This window comes from Ahaetulla prasina, chromosome 1, assembly GCF_028640845.1.
Source record: "Ahaetulla prasina isolate Xishuangbanna chromosome 1, ASM2864084v1, whole genome shotgun sequence".
Lineage (NCBI taxonomy): Eukaryota > Metazoa > Chordata > Lepidosauria > Squamata > Colubridae > Ahaetulla > Ahaetulla prasina.
Window position 1 is genome coordinate 12,817,510 of NC_080539.1, and position 25,277 is coordinate 12,842,786.

General features: G+C 42.5%; 1 protein-coding gene across 13 annotated transcripts in view; it reads right to left on the bottom strand.

The window, feature by feature from the left end:
- The window catches only part of MSI2 (musashi RNA binding protein 2), a 689,043-nt gene that overhangs the window by 470,354 nt on the left and 193,412 nt on the right, over window positions 1-25,277 (bottom strand). For all 13 annotated transcript variants that reach the window (XM_058164225.1, XM_058164223.1, XM_058164221.1 and 10 more), the window contains exon 6: window positions 10,506-10,598. In XM_058164225.1, the coding sequence (XP_058020208.1) occupies window positions 10,506-10,598 (93 nt within the window). The remainder of the gene's footprint in view (window positions 1-10,505; window positions 10,599-25,277) is intronic.

Consider the following 25,277-nt stretch of genomic DNA (forward strand, 5'->3'; position numbering starts at 1 on the left):
CCCACAGAGAAGGCCCTTCCCCTGGGGGTCGTCAGCCGACATTGCCTGGCGGACGGCACCCTAAGGAGTCCCTCTCTGTGAGAACGCACGGGTCGGTGGGAGGCAGTCGGTGGCAGTAGGCGGTCCCGTAAATAGCCCAGCCCTATGCCATGGAGCTATTAATGGAGCTATAAATGTGACTTATAACCCTTTTTCACACTTAGGACCATGGCAGCATCCCCATAATCACGTGATCAAAATTCTGTTATCATTTCTTGTTATTAAGTGAGACATTTGTTAAGTGAATTTTGCCCCATCTTACGACTTTTCTTGCCAGGGGTTACTAACTTAGCAACCGCACTGATTCACTTAACAACTGTGACAAGAAAGGTCGTAGAATGGGGCAAAAGTCACGTAACCAATGTCTCAGCAGAATTTTTGGGGGTCAATTGTGATCGTAAGTGGAGGACTGCCTGTAGTTGGCTTGACTGTTGTCAGCTGGGGGGATGAGGAGTTATTGGGATTTGTATTAGAGTTTTATTTCTGTAAGCCACTCAGAGTCAGCGTGAGTTGGGCAACCATATACGGTAAAACTTCTAAATAAATGAAGCCACTTCTCAGCTGTCCCAAATGAAGCAGCACTCAACATCCTGAGGGAATAATATGAAGTTTGCTGTACCTCAGAACCTTCTAGTTTTAGACAATAGTCTTCCAGGTAGAAGGTCTCTCTTTCTTTGTGTGTAAAAACACTTGAACAGGTCACCAAAATGATTGATTTGCGGCATGTGGGGAAAAAAGCGCCATTATGCCTATTTTCTGTAATACCACATTTTTCTCCGCACGCTCCTCTCGCAGCCAAAGCACATTAGTCTCTCGCAGGTGTTTGAAACACTTCCTTGCTCTTTGGAGAACTCGGACCCCAAATGGCCTCCTTAAAAATAATAAAATCGGAAGAAACATTTGATTTGGGGACACGGACTTTCTTCCACCTTATTTTTGTCAAACAACCAAATACACCCATACAATACATTACGTATCTGTCAACAGGCTGCTTTTCCATCTATTCTTGGGGGAGAATAAAATAAAAAGCCAGATCTATACGTTTGCCAAAACTTTCCAACCAGGATGTTTCAAATTAGTATTATTATTATTTTTTCTTTTTTAACTCCTTTGCAGAGCCAAGGATCTTAGTTCCATAATGTTGCTGTATTTCAATGCCTGTTATTCCCCATCAAATATGGTCAACTTTCCTCTTCCAGTGATTGGGGAAACAGGAAAACGCTGTGAGGAAAAAGCCAAAGGGACACTGGTGAAAATATGCCAATCCAGTATGTTTCCTCCTGAAGTTAGGAAAAGCTTCAGGCATCCCAACAGATCAAAAAGGTGGTTTAGTTAGATTTCCTAGGAAAAGGATCAAGACACAACTGAGATTCTTCTGACTAGACTCCACACTGCACTTTTTATAACCCTCCTGGTTATAAAAAGAGACTTGCTTATTTCTTCAGTCTCTTTTCTTCAGTCCCATTTGCCTGGGCAGGGGGTTGGACTAGAAGACCTCCAAGGTCCCTTCCAACTCTGTTATTTGTTATGTTACGTTACGTTACGTTACGTTACGTTACGTTACGTTACGTTACGTTACGTTACGTTACGTTAAGGTTTGGGGATGGAGATTTGATCTACTGATCAACTCAGCGGATCGCCCTGCAGAATCTTTTCTTCTTCTAAGAAGAAAGTCATTTTTCTTTTCTTCTACTGAGTGGGGACACATACACTGTCTAAGTTAATAAATTTAGATTTAATTAATCAATTAATTAATTTAATGGCAGCCAAACTCAGAGAGCACCCAGGACCCCACTGTTTTAATTCATTGGTTCAAGACCAAATGCAACGCCTTATGTTCCATAGTAATCTCTGTATTATTATTACAATCTTCTTCACAAACTAAGAGTACAGGGCTAGAGTAAGTCCTTCTCGGAGAGGAAAGGAAGGAAGAGAAAAAAGCCCTCAAAGGCGACAGGGTTGCCTCTAAACAATTTTTCAGGAATTTGTTTATTAATCTTTCATTCGTTCATTCATTCCCTTTGTGTACTGCTAAATTTCTCAAGGACTCCTAGCAGCTTATAATTATAAATCAACAATTAAAACACCTACGGTAAAGCAATAAACAGTAATAAACCAATTAAAACACCATGCCCAAATTAATATAATAAATATTATATTTTTTTAAAAAAAACAACAATCAGATCATAAGAATAACTTTGCTGGCTCTCTCATTAATCAAAATAATAAATAATCGATGGCAACAGCAGGCTAACTGCCAAATAATACCTCGAAACGTTTGGTTTTAACGAATTTTGTAGCAAAAGACGCAAGACTTGTTTCAACAGGGGCATTAACACCACCACTCCAATCATTATGGATTATTAGGAATAGTTTCACAAACATGTGAAGTGATAGCACCACTTTATACTGCACTGGTGAGACCACACTTGGAATAATGTGTCTATTGCTGGTCACCATGAGACGAAAAAAGATGTGGAGACTCTAGAAAGAGTGCAGAGAAGAATGAATAGGGGACTGGGAGCTAACAAAATACAGGAGGCTTATTCTCCGAGGGTTATCTTTACTCTTTAAAACATTTCCTTAAGTGATTTCTGTGCCAACAAGTTGTTGTTGACTCTTAGACAGATTTTTCTGCATGATGATCTGCCCCCAACCTGGTTCTTCAAATTTTCCAATGGTTGACTCATTCTCATGTTCTCTTTGTGAACATTTCCTGTTGCTCTACAGAACAGCTCAGTCTTTCAGTAGATTTTGCTAGTAAACTAGTTGATTATTTGGAAAATACTTCCTCCTGCAAAAGTCCACCTTAAATCTGCTTTCCAGCCTTTAATCCAACAATTTCTGCTCTGTTTTAAAAAGAGATGCTTTTTAATTAGTAAAAATTGAATGGTTTGTGCTTTTAGGTATGTGCTTCAGACAAGACACGTTGATTCAAATGCCTCCTCCAATGTTCTTATGTGAATTTGTAATAGAGATGTAAATTGTTCTTTCAATTTTTTTACAAATATATGTATCAGGGGTGAAATCCAGCAGGTTCTGACAAGTTCTGGAGAACCAGTAGCGAATATTTTGAGCAGTTCAGAGAACCGGTAGTGAAAATTTTGAGTAATTCGGAGAACTGGCAAATATCATCTCTGGCTGGCCCCAGAGTGGTGTGGAAATGGAGATTTTGCAATATCCTTCCCCTGCCATGGCCACCAAGCCACGCCCACAGAACCGGTAGTAAAAAAAAATTAGATTTCACTGTTTGTGTGTGTGTGTATGTGAATTGTTCTTAAGGTGCTTTTCACTTTTATTTCAGAAAATAAAATAGATGGTTAAAAAGCTTACTCACTTTTATGAGAAAAGATAAATTAGAATTAGAATTCTTTATTGTCCCGGTGTGATTGGACACACAAGGAATTTGTCTTTGGTACATATGCTCTCAGTGTAAATGCAAATGTAAAATGAATATTACTTCAAGACCGATATCTCTATTTAGAGTATATCTAATTTCTTCATGTAAAACAGAGAGGTGTTTTTAATGGAAGGATAACCTGTAGATTTTCTTTAGCTAAATTATGGCTGTAATAGGAAGGTGGGGATTTAAATTGCCTGACTTTTCAGTTTTACTATTGGACTTATGACTTCAATTCCTCCATGGAATACAAATAGATTTCTTAAAGAAGCACCACCACTATGGACACAGGAAAAAGGCTGGGCTCGGCCTGGCTCCACTCTAAACCTATTTTACTTCCTGCAGTAAAAGCTTCGAGGAACATTTCAGAAGATGGTAGGATAGAAAGAAAGAAAAAACCTTTGACCTTTATTCTCATATTAAACATTACAGATCATTTTGATTAGCTGAATTGCAAGTCAAAGGCAAAGAGAGGTTTTAGAATTAGATCTTATTGCCAATCACGTTTTTTTCCACCATTTGAGCTATAATAGGAAGAATATGAATTACCTAAAGCTGCAAAATGATTGTACAGTACAGGTAGTCCTTGACTTACAACCAACAATTAGGAGGAGAATTTTGGTTGCCAAGCAAGGCAATTTGTTAAGTGAACTCAGCCCAGTTTTACCACCTTTTTTTTTTTTTTGCTACGGTTGCTAAGCAAATCACTCCAGTTGTTAAGTGAATCACATGGCCATTAAGCAAATCTAGTTCCCCCCCCGACTTTGTTTGTTGGAAGCCATCTGGGAAAGTCACAAATGGCGATCATTCGCTGATGCAATGGTCCTTAAGTGTGACAACAAAGTCAAAGTCCCATAACTTTGAATGGACACAAAATGAATAAGTCGAGGTAAGTCGAGGACTACTTGTAATGAAGGATAACCCATTGCCATTGCCTAAAAAAAAATCTGTTAAGATCCAGAAAAGCCAGATGTATAGCTCTGTAGTGAAATATGATAAGTCTCTTAATCTGGAAGGCCACTTCTGCTAAAGCCAACCACAGATCTTCATCTCGGAAAATTCTGCATGACTGGAACAAAATAAATCACCAACCACAATTACAAAACAGACCTGGAAACCAGGCTAATTTTACAATGGACCAGGACTTAACCTCTCTAGGCCCTAAATGGCGTTTCTAAATAATATTCCAGTAGAATACCTTGCTGTTCAAAATCAGCTGACCCGCGTAATTTCAATATAAAAAGTAAAAACAAGTCCTGCAGTTAACATTCTTATCTTGACACAAACGCAGAAAGACACGGGGAAAGCAAGGCCGCCCGGAGGTACATAAAGGCCCCATTGTAGCAGCCCACTGAATTGGAAATGACTCGTAAGCCTAATGAAACAAAACTTTTGGCAGGAAAACAGAATGAAAGGAATGAGACAATAAAAAGGCAGGAACAAAGGCAGCTGAGTTGTTTCAGCTTAAGAAAATAAGCTCACTTTGTTGTTGGGAAAAGCCAAAGCCGGATTAGGATAAACTAGTGACTAAGCAGAAGTCTTCACATCTAATTACACCACTCATCATACATATATAAAGTCTAAATTGCAAGTCTCCAGAAACTCCAAGTCCGAGTTACTTTCAGCAGAGTTTTGGAAAAGCGAGCAGGGCATTGAAAGACATTGGAGATACTACCTCCCATTTTATTAGAAAAGGATTTGTATTTTACCTACGTGCACGTAAGTCCATTGTATTTCCCAAGGGGAATTTTGCAAAAATCTAAGTACTCTCTGGAGAGTCCCAAACTCGTTGCAAAAGGACCTCTGCACACCCATGCACACACACAGTCTCGAGACTACAGCAGTGAAAACCCGTGTCCTTTGTTTGGGAAGGGAAAACTGCTTAAGGGAAGGCAGAGACCATAATACACCAAAAAATTGACTTTCTTGGGCTTCAACTAAGCCATGGATGGAATCTCTAAGGAAATTCCAGAGAGCAAGCAGGTGACTCTTTTTTTAGATTCACATCTAGCAATGATGAGTGTGCCCCTCGCATGTAGTTTAATAGCCCTCCTTTTAATAAGACGCAATTAATTTCCTGACAATGAGAACAATTAATCACTGGAACAGCTTGCCTTCAGAAGTGGTGGGTGATCCAACAATGGAGATTTCTAAGAAGAGATTGGACAAACATTTCTCCGGAAAAATATAGGACCGAGATGGCAAACCTATGGCACGCATGCCTCCTGGCACGCATGGCGTCGCCCATTCCTCTTCTGGGTTTCTGGCGCGCATGCGCGCGCAACGATCAGCTGGCCTTTTTGCATGCGGCAGTGTGGGACACTAGAAGAGCTGGTCTTCCATTTTCTGCGTGAGCATGCACGGCGGCCAGCTGATCGTCACGTGTCACCAGAAACCCAGAAGAGTAGCTGGCTGAAACTGGAAGTTCAGCAGCTGAAACCGGAAATTCAATAGCTGAAACCGGAAGTTCATTTTCAGGTGCGCGCATGCGCCTTGGGCAGCTCCTCTTCCGGGTTGTGGCCTAGATAACGCGCACGCTCCCTTTTCGGCACTCGGTTCGCCCTCACCGGTATAGGATCTCCTGCTGCAACAGAGGATTGGACTAGAAAACCTCCAAGGCCCCTTCCATCTCTGTTATTCTGTGAAAAGTTATATTAAATGCTTTACGATTGTGTGAAAAAACAACCAGCCAACGAAGGGAGAACTTTCTGTCAGGCTCTATAACTTTTAACTACTCCAGCCTATAAAAATTGCAGGTGGCACAAATCAACTTACAATTTCTTTTTCACTGGGGGTGGGAGGGTGGAGGGGTGGGAGGGACTGTTACTATACAACACAAGCGGGCATCATCTAAAGGCAAAATTTCCCCGGGATTAATATCTTTATTCATGCGCGCTTCTAAACTTAATCAGATGCACGTCCAGACTGAAGAAAGCCACATTAATATCAGTGGGACTGACTCCCAGGTGTGTATATTGTTCTGCAGCATAAATCATCCGATAGTCAGCAATTTATGAACTAAGGTTGGAGCACCTGGATGGCAGCCATCGTTTTAGATTTTATTTATTTCATTAAATTTATATTATATTTGAGAGCTGCGTGAAAATTGGAGACAAAGGAGAGAGCTCTCCGTTTGGGTTTTCTTGGCTTTTGGGTATCGATTAAAAAAAAAGAAAAGGGAATAATTGGATTTTTCAAGAAAAGGAGCCTTCGAACTTGGAGGAAGAAACAGAAAAAAATCAAGGGGGCACCAAAACTCTCTTTATTGACTCAGCACGAAACCACCAGATGGCAAAACAAAACGGATTCCTCAAGGGTGCATGCGAGAAGCACAGAAACATGCATGCATCAAAACTGTTATTAACTTCAAAACTAGACGGAGGAGTTTGGCAGATTTGACAATAACTAAGGAAGAAGCATTCAAAACCCTGACACAATCCTCTAATAAGGGGCTCAGCAGGCTGTAAACATCACCCTGTCGGAATCGGGAAGATTATCATCGGGGAAAAAATAAAATAAAATGAACGGTTAGCAAAACAACTATCAATCTAACGCAATAACTATTAAGAAGTTCCCCCCCGCCGCAAACAAAAAGGGAGATTCAAAACAAGGCTTTCCGAGACTGCGTCCACATACAGAAGCTTCTTTGGTAAAAAAAAATATCACGGAAATGGGTGATCAACTCACAAGTGGTTACCAGTAGTGGGTTCTACTTATCTTTGCCACTGGTTTGGAACTGTGAGCGCGCGTGCACGGTTGCTTCATTCGTGTGCGGCCCTTCTGCGCATGCGCAGAGCATCTGTAATGATGTCCAGGCAGGTGGGCGGAGCCTTCTACCAGCGCCACTACTGGTTTGCCCAAACTGGGGCGAACCAGTAGAAACCCAACACTGAAGTGCAGACTGGAAAGTCTAAGGCCGGATTGATGGCACTTCTGTGTCACAGGTACTGACCAACTCATAGCTGACAAAACAGCTAGTCCTCGACTTACAACCATTTGTTTAGCAACCATTCAAAAGTTACAATACTGGAAAAAAGTGACGGTATGACCGGCGCTTACACTTACTAGTCGTTGCAGCCCTGATCACAGTCACGTGATCAAAATTTGGGTGCTTGGCAACCAGCACAAATTTACACGGTTACATTGTCCCAGGGTCATGTGATCGCCATTTGTAACCTTCCCAGCTGGCTTCCAACAGGCAAAAGTTAATGGGGAAAGCTGGATTTGCTTAATAACCGTGTGGTTCACTTAACAACTCAAATAATTGCTTAATAACCTTGGCAAAAAAAGATCATAAATTCAGGCGAAACTCACTTAACCTGAAATTCGGTTCCAGTTGCGGTTGTAAGTTGAGGACTACCTGCAAATTAATATTCGTAGAATGAAGTGGCCCTTCGTAATGTTGATGTTCCTCCCTCCATTTTGGGGGGGGGGCTGAAATCAAGGGTGGTTCAGCACTATCCATCCAAAATGCTACCACCTTACCATTCCAATAATACGGAGCAAATATTACAACAATTTCCTGCACAAGCCCCAATGCGTTTAACGTGAGCCATGCCAAAACCATGATGGAATGTAAAATACAATTTCTCTGTAGAAATCTATCATACTGTCAAATGTAGAAAAGGGAGTCGAACCAGCAGACAGGAGGTGGGACTCAATTACAGAAACAATGGGGTTGCATCTTTGGAAGACCTGAAGGACCAAATTGGAGACACATGTAGTAGACCAGTGTTCTTCAACTTTGGCAACTTTAAGATGTGGGGAATTCAACTCCCAGGATCCCCAGCCAGATGTCTTGAGAGTTGAAGTGTTACAGATGTTGTGGTCCGCCAGCAGCCTGCGGAGCTGGCAACGGAGTCGGACAGTGAGGAGGCTGAGGAAGAACATGGGCCAGTCCCGGAGGCTGGGGAAGGCCCGGATGAGGGCTCTGCCTCAGAGGCAGAGATGGAGCCAGGGCCTTCTGAGAGTGATGTGCGGAGCCTCCAGAGACTGACAGTAGTGAGGCAGAGGAACAGGAGGTGCCTGTTCTTAGTGCACGCATGAGAAGAGCTGCCAAAAGGCAAGAGCAGCTAAAGCTAAGAGGACGATTCAGAAGTAGGGCCAAGAGATGATTGGCCCCTCCCATAAGGCTTAAAAGAGCAACAACGGTTTTTGGACTCTTTGTCGGAAAACAACTTTGATAGACTTGCTCCTTGACTTGCTGCATTTATTTCTTGTTGGCATTTTCTGCTTTTGAACTTTTGCCAAGAAAAGCCTTTGGCAGTTTGCCTAATTAGACCAAGGTTGGTGATAAAAGTGAAGAATTGTGTTATGAAGAATTTGTTTTGATTTAGTTTGGATGACGCTAAGAATGAGTTAATTCTCAGCTGTTCTAATAAAGTCTGTTTGTTTTTGAACTGATTGCGCCTACTACTACCTACTTGGGCCTGGGTCACAACAACAGATCTTAAAGTTACCAAGTTAGAAAAAACTCTGATCTAGAAAATAGCTATTGATGTGGTCTCCAACTTTTGGCACACGGACATCATCAAAATGCAATTGTTCTTCGGTCATATAGGAAAGCAGCCTCGAAATCCATCGCCTCTGACAAACACGGGAAAGGACTCCAACCCGAGTGGACAAAAGCTGGAGAAATGCCCATTAACTGGCCTCTTATTGTTTTGGGTTTTGTTAGAACTGTTCAAAGGAGGCAGGGCATCAAGATATATTATTATACCGTTTTATCAGCAGCTATTGCACGCCTTAAAAATGAAAGAAGGAAAAGGTTGCAACATAACCTATGCAGCCTTATCAGTTGAACCTGAGGTCTGTTGGATAAGATCGCCAGAAAAGAAGAAAATATCAGATTTCTCTGAGGAACAGCATCTCCAATGGAGCTAGTGAAACAATAGGATACGAGGAGATACGTACGCCCGTCCATCTGTCTGATATGCAGTGTAATATTATCCCTTGAAAGAAAAACCACAGAAGGAAATTCAATTCTATATATATAAGAGTACCAAAACCAAGCGTACCTTAAGAGTAATTTGCAGCCACCGACCATGCCGGTGATGTACTTAAGTCACCAACTTCACATGAATAAAAGCCAGGAAATTCAAAAGGTGGAGACATTGGGTATTTGCAGAGGGCAGAGTTGTGTGCAAAGGTTTCAGAAGGTCAGGGTCAAGACTGAGAGATGGGCAGCGAAGCCCCAGGTTCACACAGGGGGTGCATATATATATATAGATATATGTAGGTCTTTGGTTATACGGGTTGTCTCCCGCGTAAAATTGGAAGTGTCTTGGCAACGTTTCGACGAAGTCTCATTCGTCATCTTCAGGCTTCAGCTTCGTGCTTCTAGGAGCAATGTGTGATCGCAGCTGTTTCTTTCTTTTAACTGCTAGTGGGGATTTGAACTGATTGGGTGGGAGCTTGGCTGTGTTCTGATTGGCTGGGGTTTTTTTTGTGCTCTGATTGGCTGGGGGTGTGTCCTGTTTGGGTGGGGGCTTGGTTGTGCTCAGATTAGTCTGAGTTGCAGGGGGTTTCGATGAATGAGACTTCGTCGAAACATCGCCAAGACACTTCCAATTTTACGCAGGAGACAACCCGTATAACTAAAGACCTAAATACAAACACCCACGAAAACCTCAGAAAACATATAGATGTCAGTGGCCTTAGTGGTAAAGTGGGCCTTTGTCCATACAGAGATGTGTATGTATATATATATATATATTTGTTTTCTGAGGTTTTCACGGGTGTTTGTATGTAGGTCTTTGGTTGTTCTGGTTTTCTCCCGTGTAAAATTAGAAGTGTCCTGTACATATATACACATCTCTGTATGGACAAAGGCCCACTTTACCACTAAGGCCACTGACATAAGAATCTTAAATCACGGGAAATGATCACATCGGTGTGCTTGACGTGGGCACATCTTAAGACATAACCAGATACAAGTCTGACGCACAGGCCCTCACAGAGATACACGAATTAATTCTGAAAGAACCAGCTGCCAAGGAGTCCAGGTCATAAAAAGTCATTAATAAAAAAGAAGAAGTGTGTTGTGTTCAACCCCATCAGATCTTACCTTGCCAAACTGTTCAAAGTACTGCTTTACGTCTTCCACTACTGTATTAGCTGATAATCCACCTACAAATATTTTCTTTGTTCTTGTGACCATCTGTAAAAAAAAAAAAAAAAAAGTTAAAAAAAGAGGGGAAAGGGTTTTTTGTTTTTTTTTGTTTACATTTATACCCCGCCCTTCTCCGAAGACTCAGGGCGGCTTACAGTGTATAAGGCAATAGTCTCATTCTATTTGTATATTTTTACAAAGTCAACTTATTGCCCCCCCAACAATCTGGGTCCTCATTTTACCTACCTTATAAAGGATGGAAGGCTGAGTCAACCTTGGGCCGGGCTTGAACCTGCAGTAATTGCAGGCTTTGTGTTCTTAATAACAGGCCTTACCAGCCTGAGCTATCCGGCCCCTTAATTTTAGGGATAATTTCAGATTATCCCTAAACAAGGTCTGCAAAAATAGGTATATTTTTCCAAGGCTATGCTTAATCCCATTAACAACCATTCATCCCATCTGCGGAAAAGGAATATATAGGATAGGGATGAGCAACTGTGGCCCTGTTACGAGCTGTGGACTTCAATTCCCAGAATTCCTAAGTCAATTCCCAGAATTCCTAAGTCAGAATTCCTAAGGCTACCTCAGGAATTCTGGGAGTTAACAGTCCAGAGGCCCTAAAGGTGCCAGTTGCCCACCTTTGATTTAGGACATTCAATTCAAAGAGATACTCTTTGGTTAACAGTCTTTGATGGTAAGATTTGGGCATTCCAATCCCCAGAGGTGGTATTCAGCAGGTTCTGACCAGTTCTGGAGAACCGGTAGCGGAAATTTTGAGTAGTTCAAAGAACCGGTAAATACCACCTGTGACTGGCCCCGCCCCCATCTATTCTCTGTCTTCCGAGTCCCGGCTGATCAGGAGGAAATGGGGATTTTGCACTATCCGTTCCCTGCCACATCCACCAAGCTATGCCCCGCCCAACTGCCTCTTGTCCTTCCCTCAGGTGCTTTGGAGAATAGCTTGACTCCCTCTTCTTTGTGGCAACCCCTGAGATATTTGAAGACTGCTATCAGATCACCCCCTCGTCCTTCCTTTCATTAAACTAGACATAAGCACTCCAAGAGTAGGTCTCACGGCTCACTACTCCACTTTTCCCCACTTCCCCAGTTTTAATGCTAGAAGAACAGTATCTCTTTCTGTTCGCCTTGACAACTTTTAAGACTTGTGGACTTCAAAACTCTGGCTAAGGAATTCTGGGAGTTGAAGTCCACAAGTCTTAACATGGCTGAGGTTGGGGGATTTCTGCCATAGGGAGTTCAGGCTTTATTTCCATAAAGGATCATAAACCACCTGCCTTCTCAGTCCATCACCACTACACCCAGCTGTCTCCCTGCTCAGCCTTTATAGCAGGGGTGAAATGCTCCCGGTTTGGACCGGATCGCCCGATCCGGTAGCGATGGCGGCGGGTGGTTCAGAGAACCGGTAGCAAAACTCCCTCCCGCCCCCACGTGCCCAGCTGAGCCGCGCGATCACAGGTTTGTTTGTTTGTTTACTTTTAAAAGCATTTTTTCTTTGGCGGAAAAAATGCTTTTAAAAGTAAAAAAAAAAGGCTCTGATGATTGGGCAGCTCAGCTGGGATCGTTAGAACATTTTAAAAGCATTTTTTCTACAACCTCTTCAACAGTGCTCTCTCCCAAGGTCTAGAACAGCAGTTTGGACTTGCCTTGTGGGAAAGTCCAAACAAGACGCACCCCCCAAAATACTAGCTCTATTTTTATCGCAAGGTTACCTTAACAGAATCTTGCAAGACTGAAAGTACATCTCTTCCCCCCACCTCACCTTTACAGTCCAAGAGACTAGGGCGGGTCCCTTCTGAGATGTCTGCCATGCCCCCATTCCTTCTGAAGACTCAACTACCTCTTATCCGAACATTGTCTGGTCTGTGGCTCTTCCTCCTATCTCCCAAGGTCATTTACACCTGCCATGACATCTCCCTAACCTGTAGATCTCTACAGCTTCCATCATTCTTATGACCTTTCTAGCCACCGTTAAGTGAATCCTTTCAGTTGTTAACTGAATCAGCTTCCGCCATTGACTTTGTTCATGAGAAGGTTGCAAAAGAAGACCGCATGACCCCAGAACACTGAATAAATAGGAGCCAGTTAGCAAGGGCCTGGATTTTGATCACATGACTATGGCATTGCTGCAACGGTTGAATAGCGGTCATAGGTCACTTTTTTTCAGTGCCATTATTAACTCCAAATGGACACGAAACAGAACTGCTGTGACTACCTGTAGTGGCTAAGGCTGTTGTGACCGAGGCCCTAGTAGTGATTACCAAACATAATTAGTCCTGAACAGACTTATTTTATTAAAACAGCTAAGAATTAATTCATCCTCAACTTAGTCCAAAACAAAATCTTCATAAACAGTCTTTCAGCCTTATCACCAACCTCTGATGTCTTTGGCAACCTGCCAAAGGCTTTTCTTGGCAAAACCCCCACAAAGTTCAAGAGATGCTGACAAGCAGCAATGGAATCAACATTGCTTTTCTACAAAAAACCCAACAGCTCTTTGCTGCTCTTTTAAGCCTTATGGGAGTGGCCAATCATCTTCTGGCCTTACTCCCGAGTTGTCCTTTTTGCTTCAGCTGCTCTTGCCTTCTGGCAACTCTTTGCATGTGTGCACTAGGAACAGGCTCCTCCTCCTGTTCATCTGCCTCTCTACTGTCCGCCTCTGGAAGCTCAGGGGTCCACGCATCACACCCAGATGGCCCTGACCCCATCTCTGCCTCCGACGCAGAGCCCTCATCCGGGCCTTCCCCTGACTCCAGGACTGGACCATTATCCTCCCCAGCCTCCTCACTGTCTAACTCCGCTGCCAGGTCTGCAGGCTGCTGGCAGACCACAACAAAGGCTATGGATGGTATAGTCTGACAGGTGTGCCAGGATCTGAGGGATGCTATTTTAGACATTTCTGAATTATTGCTCTGCACAGAAGCAGACTTAAAACCGATGCCAGCATGGAGATTTTACACACACACACACACACACACTCCTACACCTGTGCCCAAAACCCTTTTGGCTTTCAAAGTATTTCTGAGAGGAAGGGCGGGCCGAACACAGGGCTGAGTAGGAAGAACAATGGCCCAAACCGTTCAAGGTTTGCAGGAAAACCTTAAAAGGTGTTGAAAGCAACCTGGAGTGTCTTTCGGTCACAGCGGCAAATGTGTTGTGACTTGCACCGCATGAAGGAGTGCTCCTTTACTCTCTGAGGATCAATTAAAAAGTAGCTTTAGTGAGAGTGTCTCAATTGTGGCTTAGCCAGTTCAGAGTGGGAGGTACGAAGCAAGCAGGAGGCAAAGCCGACAATGAAAACATTATACTTATGCCTGGAAATAGTACTATTGCTAGAAGATTTTAGCTTGGATGGATGATACTCCGGCAAAGAACTTTCAAATCTTCAACTAAGGAGGACTCCTAGATCTAGACCATTGGACAGGAAGCACCCTCGGTGCCCTTGGAAAACTTGAATGGTGCACAACAACTGGTTTGGGCTTGGTCTTGGGGGAGCCTTCCCCACCCTTTAGTTAGTGTACCGAGGACACGTTAGCATTTTATCCACTTGTGAATGAAGGCTCTCAATGTGCTTAATCCACAAAAAGATTCCACTCTTACTAAAATGAGTGGTGAGCATCCTAAACAGAATAAGAGAGTTGGAAGGGACCTCAAAGGTCTTCTAGTCCAACCCCTTGCTCAGGCAGGAAACTCTATACCATTTCAGACAAATGGTTGTCCAATCTCTTCTTAAAAACACCAGTGATGGAGCACCAGCAACTTCTGGAGGCAAACCGTTCCACTGATTAACGGTTTTAACTGTCAGGAAACTTCTCCTTAGTTCTAGGTTGGATCTCTATCATACTCAGCATCCATGTGTTTGACTTTTACCATAAGATTAAGAATGTAACCTGAACACCAGTGGCAACATCACTCCCTTGATCAGTTCTCTGGTAGATGTGTCTCTCAAGACTTGTTGGAACTGGCCCTTTGGAGCCCTATGTGCTTGATCCGTTCTGGAAGACCCAGTGGCTCTCTTCAATTGGAAAGTCTATAAAGGATTCCTGCAAGTAGCCCTTGACTTATGACTAGTCACTTAGCAACTGTTCAAAGTTACTATGGGCTTTTAACAGGGGATTTATGACCCAGATTCAACGTTCCAGCATCACACAAACACAACCTAATCGCATTTTGAGTGCTTTGCAATGGCCCTCATTTACTCATTTTTAATGCCCCATTTTCATTTTCATTTTTTGTTTTATTTTATTTATTTTTGTATCCCGCCTTTATTATTTTATAAACAACTCAAGGCAGCGAACATATCCAGCATACCTTCTTCCTATTTTTCCTACAATAACCCTGTGAGGTGGGTTGGATTGAGAGAGACAGAGAGAGAGAGATTGGTCCATAGTCACCAAGATGGCTTTCATGGCTAAAGGCGGGACTAGAACTCACCTTCTCCTGGGGATTGGCCCAAAGTCACCCAACTGGCTTTCATGCCTAAAGCGGCACTAGAACTCACGGACTCCCGCTTTCTAGCCTGGTGGTTAACCACTAGATCAAACTGGCTCTAGTAAACAGTATTAATTTTTGTTTTCTGGCAAAACCCACTCCAGAGTGAAAATGGGTTTGCTTAATGACCATGAGATTCACTTAACGCAGCATTTGCTTAATGACCACTGCAAAAAAGGTCATAACATTGGGCATGATCACATGGTGATGGCTTTATGAATATCATGACTTAAGACCAAAATTACAGGCTCAATTAGGATCCTAACTTGTATTTATCCTGGTTCCCCGAATATAAGACCCAATTGGAAAATAAGTCCTAGCATGAGTTTTCAGGATGCTCCTAATATAAGCCCTAGCTCCCCAAAAATAAGCCCCAGTTACGATTGTCAGCCAGATGGGTGCGTTTAGTACCGTATTTCCCCCTAAATAAGCCCTAACCAGAAAATAAGCCCTAATACATCTTTTGGAGCAAAAATTAATATAAGACCCGGTCTTATTTTCAGGGAATATAGGCAGGGAGTTGTCTGAATAATAATCTTTCCTGGGTTAGCTTTCCAGACCCGCACATTGCCTCCTGACACCATTTTAGCCAGGGATCACATCTGTTATCAAACTTCAAAAAGTATCCTTCCCTATCAAATGTGGAATGTGTACCGAGACAATTTTTCAACACTATCAGCTTTAATCAACTGTGCATTAAATCTCCAGAAATTTACAACTCCCCCAAAATAGAGGTATTTTGAAACCCACCTGTTTCATTTGCAATCATTAAGGAGGGGCAGAACAGAAAGAATGTTGCCTCACTTTTTACATCTTTTAAGATTTATCTCCTTCCTCTTTAGAGGCAAATTGCAATTGGGCACCCACACGTGTGCAGTTGAAAGAGGAAAGTATCTCATAATTCATTGACAAACAAATTGCGAATTGTTCCTGTGAGACCATCCCCCAAAGGATAACATAACACATTTTTAAGACAGCTGAGATTCCAAATTACAGTGGTTCTGAATTAGAACAGGACAGATCTGCAACCAATCAATTAGAAAAATTAATCAATGCACTAAAAAGTAAACAAATACCCAAATCTATGCTTGATTAAACGAGGCAATGATTCAGAATATATTAATGTTTAAATATGAGTATCCATTAAGGGTTGTAGATAATAATTTAGGGAGATTCTCAGTCATCCAGGTCATGGTTGTCCCAAAGGTGCTTTTTCAAGAGGCAACTGGACTTTCTTGGGTTTTTTTCCCCTTTTGAAGGTGTTTCGCTTCTCATCCAAGCAGCTTCTTCAGCTCTGACTGGATGATGGGGAAAGGAAGGATCTATATTCCTTGTATACAGCTGGTCATTTGCATCCTTTGAGAGGTTGTTGAAGCACTTGGAAGTTTATCTGTGTCCTCACGGTCATCTGAGTAGTGCAAATAGGTCTGGAGCCTTCTTGGCTGCAAGATGCTTTCTGCCCTAGTTCTTTTTTTCTTTTCTTTTAAAGACGTTTTGCTTCTCATCCAAGAAGCTTCTTCAACTCTGACCACAATGCAGGCAACACAGACTCACCTCCAACAGCCTGTGCCTGTCTTCAACAGTGAAGGGACCACTTCTTGCAGCCAAGAAGCCTCCACACCCATTTGCATTACTCAGGTGACCCTAAAGACACAGACAAACCTCCAAGTGGCCTCAACGCTTCTCTAAAAAGACTGTCAATGACCAGCTGTATGCAAGGAGTATAAATCCCTCCATTCCCCGTCATCCAGTCAGAGCTGAAGAAGCTTCTTGGAGGAGAAGCGAAACATCTTCAGAAGAAATAAAAACAAGAAAATCCAGTTGCCTCCTGAAAAAGCTCCTTTGGGATTGCAGATAATATGAACCATCTTAGCAGAGGCCTTCTACCTTCACTCCCGTATAAAAGTGATTGCCTTTTCCAAAATGGTGACAGTTATAACATAAAAATGGATATGCATGACCTTAAAACATGTGATGTCTTCGAGGCTGGCTTTTTTAATGCAAAGTTTTATAGATTTCATATAGTTAACAGGATGGTTAACCACTGAAGCTGCAATCCTATTTCCAGTTGAAGGGTGGATCAAAAGATGTATAACACACAAGCTATAGGCAGTCCTCAAATTAAGACCACAACCGAGGCCAAAATTTTGTTGTTAAGCGAAACATTTGTTAAAATGAATTTTCCCCCATTTTACGACATTTCTTGTCACAATTGTAAAGTGAATAATTGCAGTTGCTAAGTTACCCTGTTTCCCCAAAAATACAACCTACTTGAAATTAAGTCCTAGCTTGAGTTTTTACACGTGCGCCCAATGTAAGCCCTACTCCCCCAATAAGCCCTAATTGAGATCCTACCCACTCCAGAATGCACAGGTAAAAATTAAGCTAGGGTGGGGATGCGGGTGACGGAGCTGCCCTACTACTTACCGTATTTTTCGGAGTATAAGACGTACTTTTCCCCCCAAAAGAGGGTGAAAATCTGGGTATGTCTTATACTCTGAATGTATCCCCGCCCAGCTTCTCAAACGGAGGTTTCAGAGGCTGAAAAAAGCATCAGAAATGAAGCTTCAGAAAAGAAGCCCCCAAACTGAGCTTAACAGAGCTTTTTAAAAAAAGCCCCAAACGGAGCTTCAGAAAAGAAGCCCCCAAACGGAGCTTCAGGGGCATTTTTTCTGAAACTCTTTTTCGGAGGCTTTCAGAGGCAGAAAAAAGTTTTTTCTGAAACAGAGTTTCAGAGGCAAAAAAAAAAAAAAAGCAAGGCACAGAGCTTACAACCAAGGAACCTGTTGCTAAAATTCCCCTCTGGGAACAGCTGATTGCGGGTATTCCGGGAGGCCCATCCACCTGCCAATCAGCTTTTTTCTTATTTTCCTCCCCAAAAACTAAGGTGCGTCTTATACTACGGTGCATCTTATACTCCGAAAAATACGGTACCTTTGGACAGCTGTAGCCAGCACCCCGACACCTGCCTCACCGGACCATTTTTTCTGCAGCCGGGAAGGCTGGCAAGGCTTTCCTGAAGGCCTCTGTAGTGGATAACAAAGCTCCAGATGGATCCAGAGCTGTTATCAGCTGCAGAAACCTTCAGGAAAGCCTTGCCAGCCGCAGAAGTAGTTCCTGAAGGCCTCTGACAGCGAAAAGGAGGCCGAGGGTGATGCGCACAAATGAGGTTAGTCAGTGGATGACATCCCCCGAAAATAAGACCTGGTGCCTTTTTTAGTGGCAAAAAATATATAAGATATATAAGTCTTATTTTCGGGAAAACACGGTAGTAATATCTTTTGTTAAATGACTCTGGCTTCCCCATTGACTTTGCTTGTCAGAAGGTTGCAAAAAGGTGATCAAATGACCCCGGGACACTGCAACCGTCAGAAATATGAGTCAGTTGCCAAGTGTCTGAATTTTGATTACATGACCCTGGAGATGCTGCAACAGTCGTAAGTGTGAAAAAACAGCTTATAAGTCACTATTTTCAATGCTGTTGTAACTCTGAACAGTCGCTAAATGAACTGTTGGAGGTTAAGGACCACCAATAACTGTTAACCAAGTTGTAGCTCACTTTTTTCAGATAGGTCAGGGGTCTGCAAACTTGGCTCTTTTAAGACTTATGGACTTCAACTCCCAGAGTTCCTCAGCCAGTAAAGCTGGCTGAGGAACTCTGGGAGTTGAAGTCCACAAGTCTTAAAAGGGCCAAGTTTGCAGACCCCTGAGATAGGTCATAACTTCAAACAATCAATAAGCAAGTCAAGGACTGTCTGTCTCTTTCAACAGTAGATAAGGTAAAGACGTTGTTATTAAAGCAGCATCTTCGGCTGAATTCCAGATTTATTTATTTTTTCTCTACATAGACTCAGTTCTATATTCTACTTTGGAGCAAAGGAGAAAGAATTTACCACAAAGCCAAGGAAAATTGAAACACATTTATCAGAAAGCTGCTGACATAACCAAGATGACGCAGAAGAAAATTGTTTATCAGAAGGAAGTTGTAAGTTCCTGGCAGATACAGGTGAAACCCAGATACTTATCAATTTTTGAAAAGCAAGGAAATTGCAACACATCTTGCCCACCAATACGAGGGTACCCAAGCTGCAGCTGTAGTCACCATCTGACTTTGGCTCTTTGAATCAAAATGCAGCTGCCTTTTCCTCTTGAAGATTATATATCTAGATGTGCTTAACCCACTTGCTGGCAGGGAAAAAAGGGGACATAGAAAACCACATACAGCTGAAACTGGTCCATGCCTGTCCTACAACTGATATTCTAGCCAAGATAAATCCAAACTTTTTTGTGGTTTCATGTGCAACTTGAAAGTATGCATGTATATTTGTACGTATAGGTAGTTCTCATTTAGCATCCACATTGGGGATCAGCAATGTTTAGTAAGTGAAGCAATTGCTAAGTGAAACATCCCAATTTTACAATTTTACTCCCATTTTTCCTTTGTTTACAGTCCTGCAAAGGGCATAAATGCAAGGACTGGTCACAAAGTGTTCAGCATCGTTGTAACCAAAATGGTCGCTATGCAGGTCAGATGCTAAATGAAGACTACCTGTATTCATTTGTTCGTTTGTTCATTCAGAACGGAACAAAATAGAATAACAGAGTTGGAAGGGACCTTGGAGGTCTTCTAGTCCAACCCCCTACTCAAGCAGGAAACCCTATACCATTTCAGACAAAGGGTTATCCAATCTTTTCTTAAAAACTTCCAGTGTTTTTACAGTAAACAATAGGGATTTTGTTTTTCAATTTCCACAATTTTTGCCCGCTGGATGTGGTTAGTCAGCCAGTTGCAAATCCATCTGGTGGTGATACTGTCTATCCCACATTTTTCTATCTTATGAAGAAGCAGGCTGTGGTCTACTCTGTCAAATGCCTTATTGAAGTCTAAGTAAACTACGGTATGTTGCTAGCATTTCCCTTATCTATCCATCCACCCATCCATCCATCCACCCATCCACCCACCCCTATGCAGATCAACAGGACACTTGAAGGTTATGCATCTTCAGTTCAGGGGCCTTGAGATGCATGAAGACTTGGGTCAATTTGTTATAGAAAGTTTGCTCGGCGCTAACGCTCACAGGCCTGTAGAAAAAGAAGGATCAGAGCCAACCTCTACATACATGTGACTGATGGGAAAAGTCAAAATCCATAGCCCGTAAAGCCTCAAGCCCCCAAACCTTCTGATCACTCAAACATTACTATTTTTCTTTTCACTCTAGGAAGAAACACTGATTTTTAAGGAATGCTGGCAGGCATCTCTTTGTAGCCAAAGACGAATCATATGCCTGGATGCAGACACATTAAAAGCAAAAACTTCCAACTTTTTAAGGTCTGCGCTGACTTGGGCTACGATGACTAGCCTCACCCACAAAAGAAAGCCAGACTGAGCATGGAACAAATGAAACACCGTCCAATTTCAAACGCTGTTAAAAGTTGGCTCGCGATGTCGTCTCCCTTCTTCTCTTCCCTGCCCCACCAAACACCTCTTCCCCAACCATCTTCCGGTGACTTTAATTCGCTCCTTTTTAAAATAAAATCACCTTAAAAACCGAGCGGCATTAAAATTCAATTATTCCTCTCCTGGCTGCCATCCACGGCTCGACAACTGAAGTCTAAGCATATATTTTGCTGTAGAAAATTGTCATTTACAAATAAGAGCTGGCTCAAGCAGCCTTGTAACTAAACCATTTGGAGGCCTGTCAGGGACCCTTTTTTCATACTGAGCTTTGATATAATACGGAGCCAAACATTTGATGTTTTACCAAAGTGTGGATACACAACACACACACACACACACATACTCGACATACCCAGCCACACATAGAAACCTAAGAGGAAATGGAGGAAAAGGCAGCAATTATTCTACATTTTTTAAAAGACTCTTTTTCCCCCTCCCCCACCTCAATGATCAATTTGATATGCGTCACCTCAAGAGGAACCAAAAAGCAAAAGAGAAAGAAGAGGCATTCTTTTATGAAGGAAGGTAAAAGAGTAAAAATGAAAAAGATTTTTTTTTTTAAAAAAAAATCCTTTGCTTCAACAGTTTTGGTCAAAGAAATATTAGAAATGACAAGGAAACGCACAGCAACAACCTATTAATGCTTGGACAGCCATTCAAAGGCAGGAAATTGTTCCGGAAAGCAGCTCTTTGATTCAAAAATAACGCACGAAATTAAATCCCACCGTGGCATTCCCTCTGTTTTCTTGAAAAGACCGTTCAATTGTGGTGGTGTACCTGTTCCCCTTTGTGAGAGAATACAAATTATTTGCTCCTACGGCTGTCCTTCCCATCGTGGCAAGTCGAAGTAGATGTCACTCCCTTCCTTCAGCTAACAATCATCAACTGTGACCTTACGTCTACAAGCTGCAACAGGTGGTCCTCAACCTACGACGGTTCGTTTAGTGACCGCTTGAAGTTACAACGGCACTGAAAAAAAGTGACTTTGGACCATTGCTCATACTTACAGCCCACTGTAACATCCCCATGGTCCCACGATCAAAATGCAGACACGTGACAATCGACATGTATTGAGGACGGTTGCCGTGTCCCGGGGTCATGTGATCCCCTTGTGACCCCGGGACACAATAAGCAAGGTCAATGAAAAAAACACTACCGTGTTTTTCTGAAAACAAGACCCTGTCTTATATTTTTTTGAACCCCGAAATAAGCGCTTGGCCTTATTTTCGGGGGGAGGTCTTATTACTTTGGCCACGTGAAGCAAGACAGGGCTTTTCTTACTGTCTTATCTGATTTCCAGCTCTGTCTCCCTAACCCTAACCAGAGGAAATGGCGGGGACCGGCTGCACATGCGTTTAAATATTTTCAAGGAGGGTTTATTTTTGGGGGAGGGCTTATTATTTTGGGGCGCGTGGAACAAGACGGGGCTCCTCTTGCTGTCTTATCTGATTTCCAGCTCTGTCTCCCTAACCCTAACCAGAGGAAGTGGCAGGGACCGGCTGCACATGCATTTAAATATGTTTGGGGAGGGCTTGTTTTCGGGGGGGAGGAGTTATTTTAGCACATGCACTCAAAAGCCCAATTGGGCTTATTATCCGGGGAGGTCTTATTTTAGAGGAAACAGCGTAAGTGTACACCTTTGGATTTTACTAGCAATGGAAACAGGGAAAGAATCCAACTTTGGGTAAGGAATAGTAATGCCGATGCCAATTTATTTTTATTTTATAAGGAAAGGAAAGGCCTGCAACTTTAATTTTGGCCTTTCAACAAAATGGCCAACCTATAGCCCTACCTGATTCCCTCAAACCTAATGTCATTTTGAAGACAGACATGTTTTTGGAATCAGATGCAAACCTCAACGAAGATACGTGGTTTTCCCTTCAACATATTACATGAAAGAACATATTACTTGGGTCAAAAAAGCCCCCAATCGTTTGTGCTTCCACAATGGGGGTCAAAACGTGGCTGTGTAGCCTTGCATAGTGGACACAGAATCCTACACAACCATAGGACTGATTGTCCCCATGAGATCCTGTATTTTAACAACTGTTAGAATAGAATAGCATAGAATAGAATAGAATAGAATAGAATAGAATAGAATAGAATAGAATAGAACAGTTGGAAGGGACCTTGGAGGTCTTCTAGTCCAACCCCCTTCTTGGGCAGGAAACCCTACACCACTTCAGACAAATGGCTATCCAATTTTTTCTTAAAAACTTCCAGTGTTGGAGCATTCACAACTTCTGCAGGCAAGTTGTTCCACTTATTAATTGTTCTAACTGTCAGGAAATTTCTCCTTAGTTCTAAATTGCTTCTCTCCTTGATTAGTTTCCATTGCTTCTTGTCCTGCCTTCAGGTGCTTTGGAGAATAGCTTGACTCCCTCTTCTTTGTGGCAACTCCTGAGATATTGGAACACTGCTATCATGTCTCCCCTAGTCTTTATTTTTATTAAACTAGACATACCCAGTTCCTGCAACTGTTCTTCATGTGTTTTAGCCTCCAGTCCCCTAATCATCTTTGTTGCTCTTCTCTGTACTCTTTCTAGAGTCTCAACATCTTTTTTACACCGTGGCAACCAAAACTGAATGCAATATTCCAAGTGTGGCCTTACCAAGGCATTATAAAGTGGTATTAAACTTCACGTGATCTTGATTCTATCCCTCTGTTTATGTTAATCCACCATCTTAGAATTCTTCACCTTCTGAAATTTTTATACTGTTGTTTTTCTAATTTAAAAACTTTTAAGCCTAAATTATTCTGATTTTAACATTTAATTTTATTGATGATGTTGTACACCATTCTAGAGTCCCCTCTGAGGGAAATAAGTGGTTATGAAATATGAACTACAAATAAATATCAGTAAATAAATTAAAGCAGGGGGCTCCGATAGAAAATGAATGAATGAATGGGCAGCTTTAAGACTTGAGGACTTCCATTCCCATGGCTGGCTGAGGAATTTTGGGAGTGGAAGCTCACAGGTTTTAAAGCTGCCAAGTTTGGAGACCCCTCAATTAAAGCATTATTCAAGAGTTTGGGGGCCATTTGACTATGACACAAAACTCTTGATCAGTTATCAGCTGAGGAAGCTAACAGAATTTCTGAAGCAGAAATTTAGTGGAAAAACTGCACTGAGTAAGGGTTTTCCGTGTCTTGTCCTCCTTTTAACTCACCAGAGCAATCAGGAAGGTAAAAAAGATGGGGGGGGGAGGGAAAGCGAGGCTAAGTTGCTGTAAACCCCATTCGTGAATTCTTCTTTATATTTTATTCATTCACACACCAAAAAAAACAACAACCCAAAACAATTAGCTTCCTCCTTCAAATAACTGCTACATCTTCACCTCATCTGTGATTGTTTGCCTCTGGAGCACTGCCTCTCCGTTGTGTTCTCCAGAGTCAACACAAAGCGTTTGAAAACACTGGATTTTGGGCAAATCTTTCAGGAAATGCAGATAATTGATGAAGCTGCGATGTCCCTGGTGTGCCAAACAGCAGTTTTATCCCTCTGCTGCCACCCCATCCTCTGTCAAGCTTCTAGTGTGTGATCTGGACCCTCTTAACTGGCAGTTGGATCGTGTTAACAGACAGCATTCCAAATTCCAGCGTGCCCCTGGCAACACAATCTGTGCATAACAACAATTGAACCAATCCCTTGGGAGCTCCTCAACCTGTTGCGTGCACAAAGCGTAAATCAAGCAGGAGGGTAAGATGGCAACCCACCTGCCCCTGAAGCAGAAATCTTATTAACAAAGACAATGGAAACCCATTAAGATTCATTAAGATATTTATCTCACTTCTAAGCCTGTGCCAGACTATACCACTTCAAATTGGACTTCCACACTACTGAACGCCTCTCCGTGCCAAGCATGATGTTGAGACAAAACTAGCATGTCAAGGAAAAGTCTCTTTTTATCTTGAAATGCTAAGGGTTTCCCCCCCCCCTTTACAAAGAGCTTCTGTAACTGTCAATATTTGCCTATAGCAATGGTGTCAAATTCAAGGGCCGGGGCCGGGGCCGGGGGGGCAGATCCAGCCCTCAGGGTGCTTAGATCTGGCCTGTGGGGCCACCCTGGAAACAATGAAGGACCAGCCTGTGCTGCTTATGCCAGTGAAAATGGAGCTCGGGGAGGACCGCATGCGGTCCCTCTGAGCTCCATTTTTGCTGGCAGAGCGTTGCAGGTGGCCGTCGCAGCCAAAAACGGACCTCGGCAGGCTGTTTTTGCTGGCGAAGTGCTCGGGCCGCCACAGGCGCCCCTGACATGAGTGACGTCGAGCTGGCCACACCCACCCCGGCCCCCCAAAGTCAAACACAACTCTGATGCGGCCCTCAATGAAATTGAGTTTGACACCCTTGGCCTACAGACGTTGTAAAGCACGACAGGGTAAACTAAACCACAAGTTAACTCAGATCTTTCTTGTTCTCTAATCTATGTTCAGCCGCAATATTCTTCACTCACTTCAGACTTCCAATTTCTAAGCCCTAAACATGCACAGCATTAGGTAGACCTCAGAGTGACTGTTAGGTAGGATAAGGATATAGATAGTCCATATAGTCCATATATCTATATAGTCCATATATATTCTCAATCATCCAAGTCATTGTTGTCCCAAAGGTGATTTTCCAAAAGGCAACTAGACTTTGTTGTTGTTGTTTTCCTTGAAAGCGTTTCACTTCTCATTCAAGAAGCTGCTTCAGATCTGTTAGAACTTCGGTTAGAACTGAAAAGCGAAACATTTGCACGAAAAGTGAAATGTTTCAAAG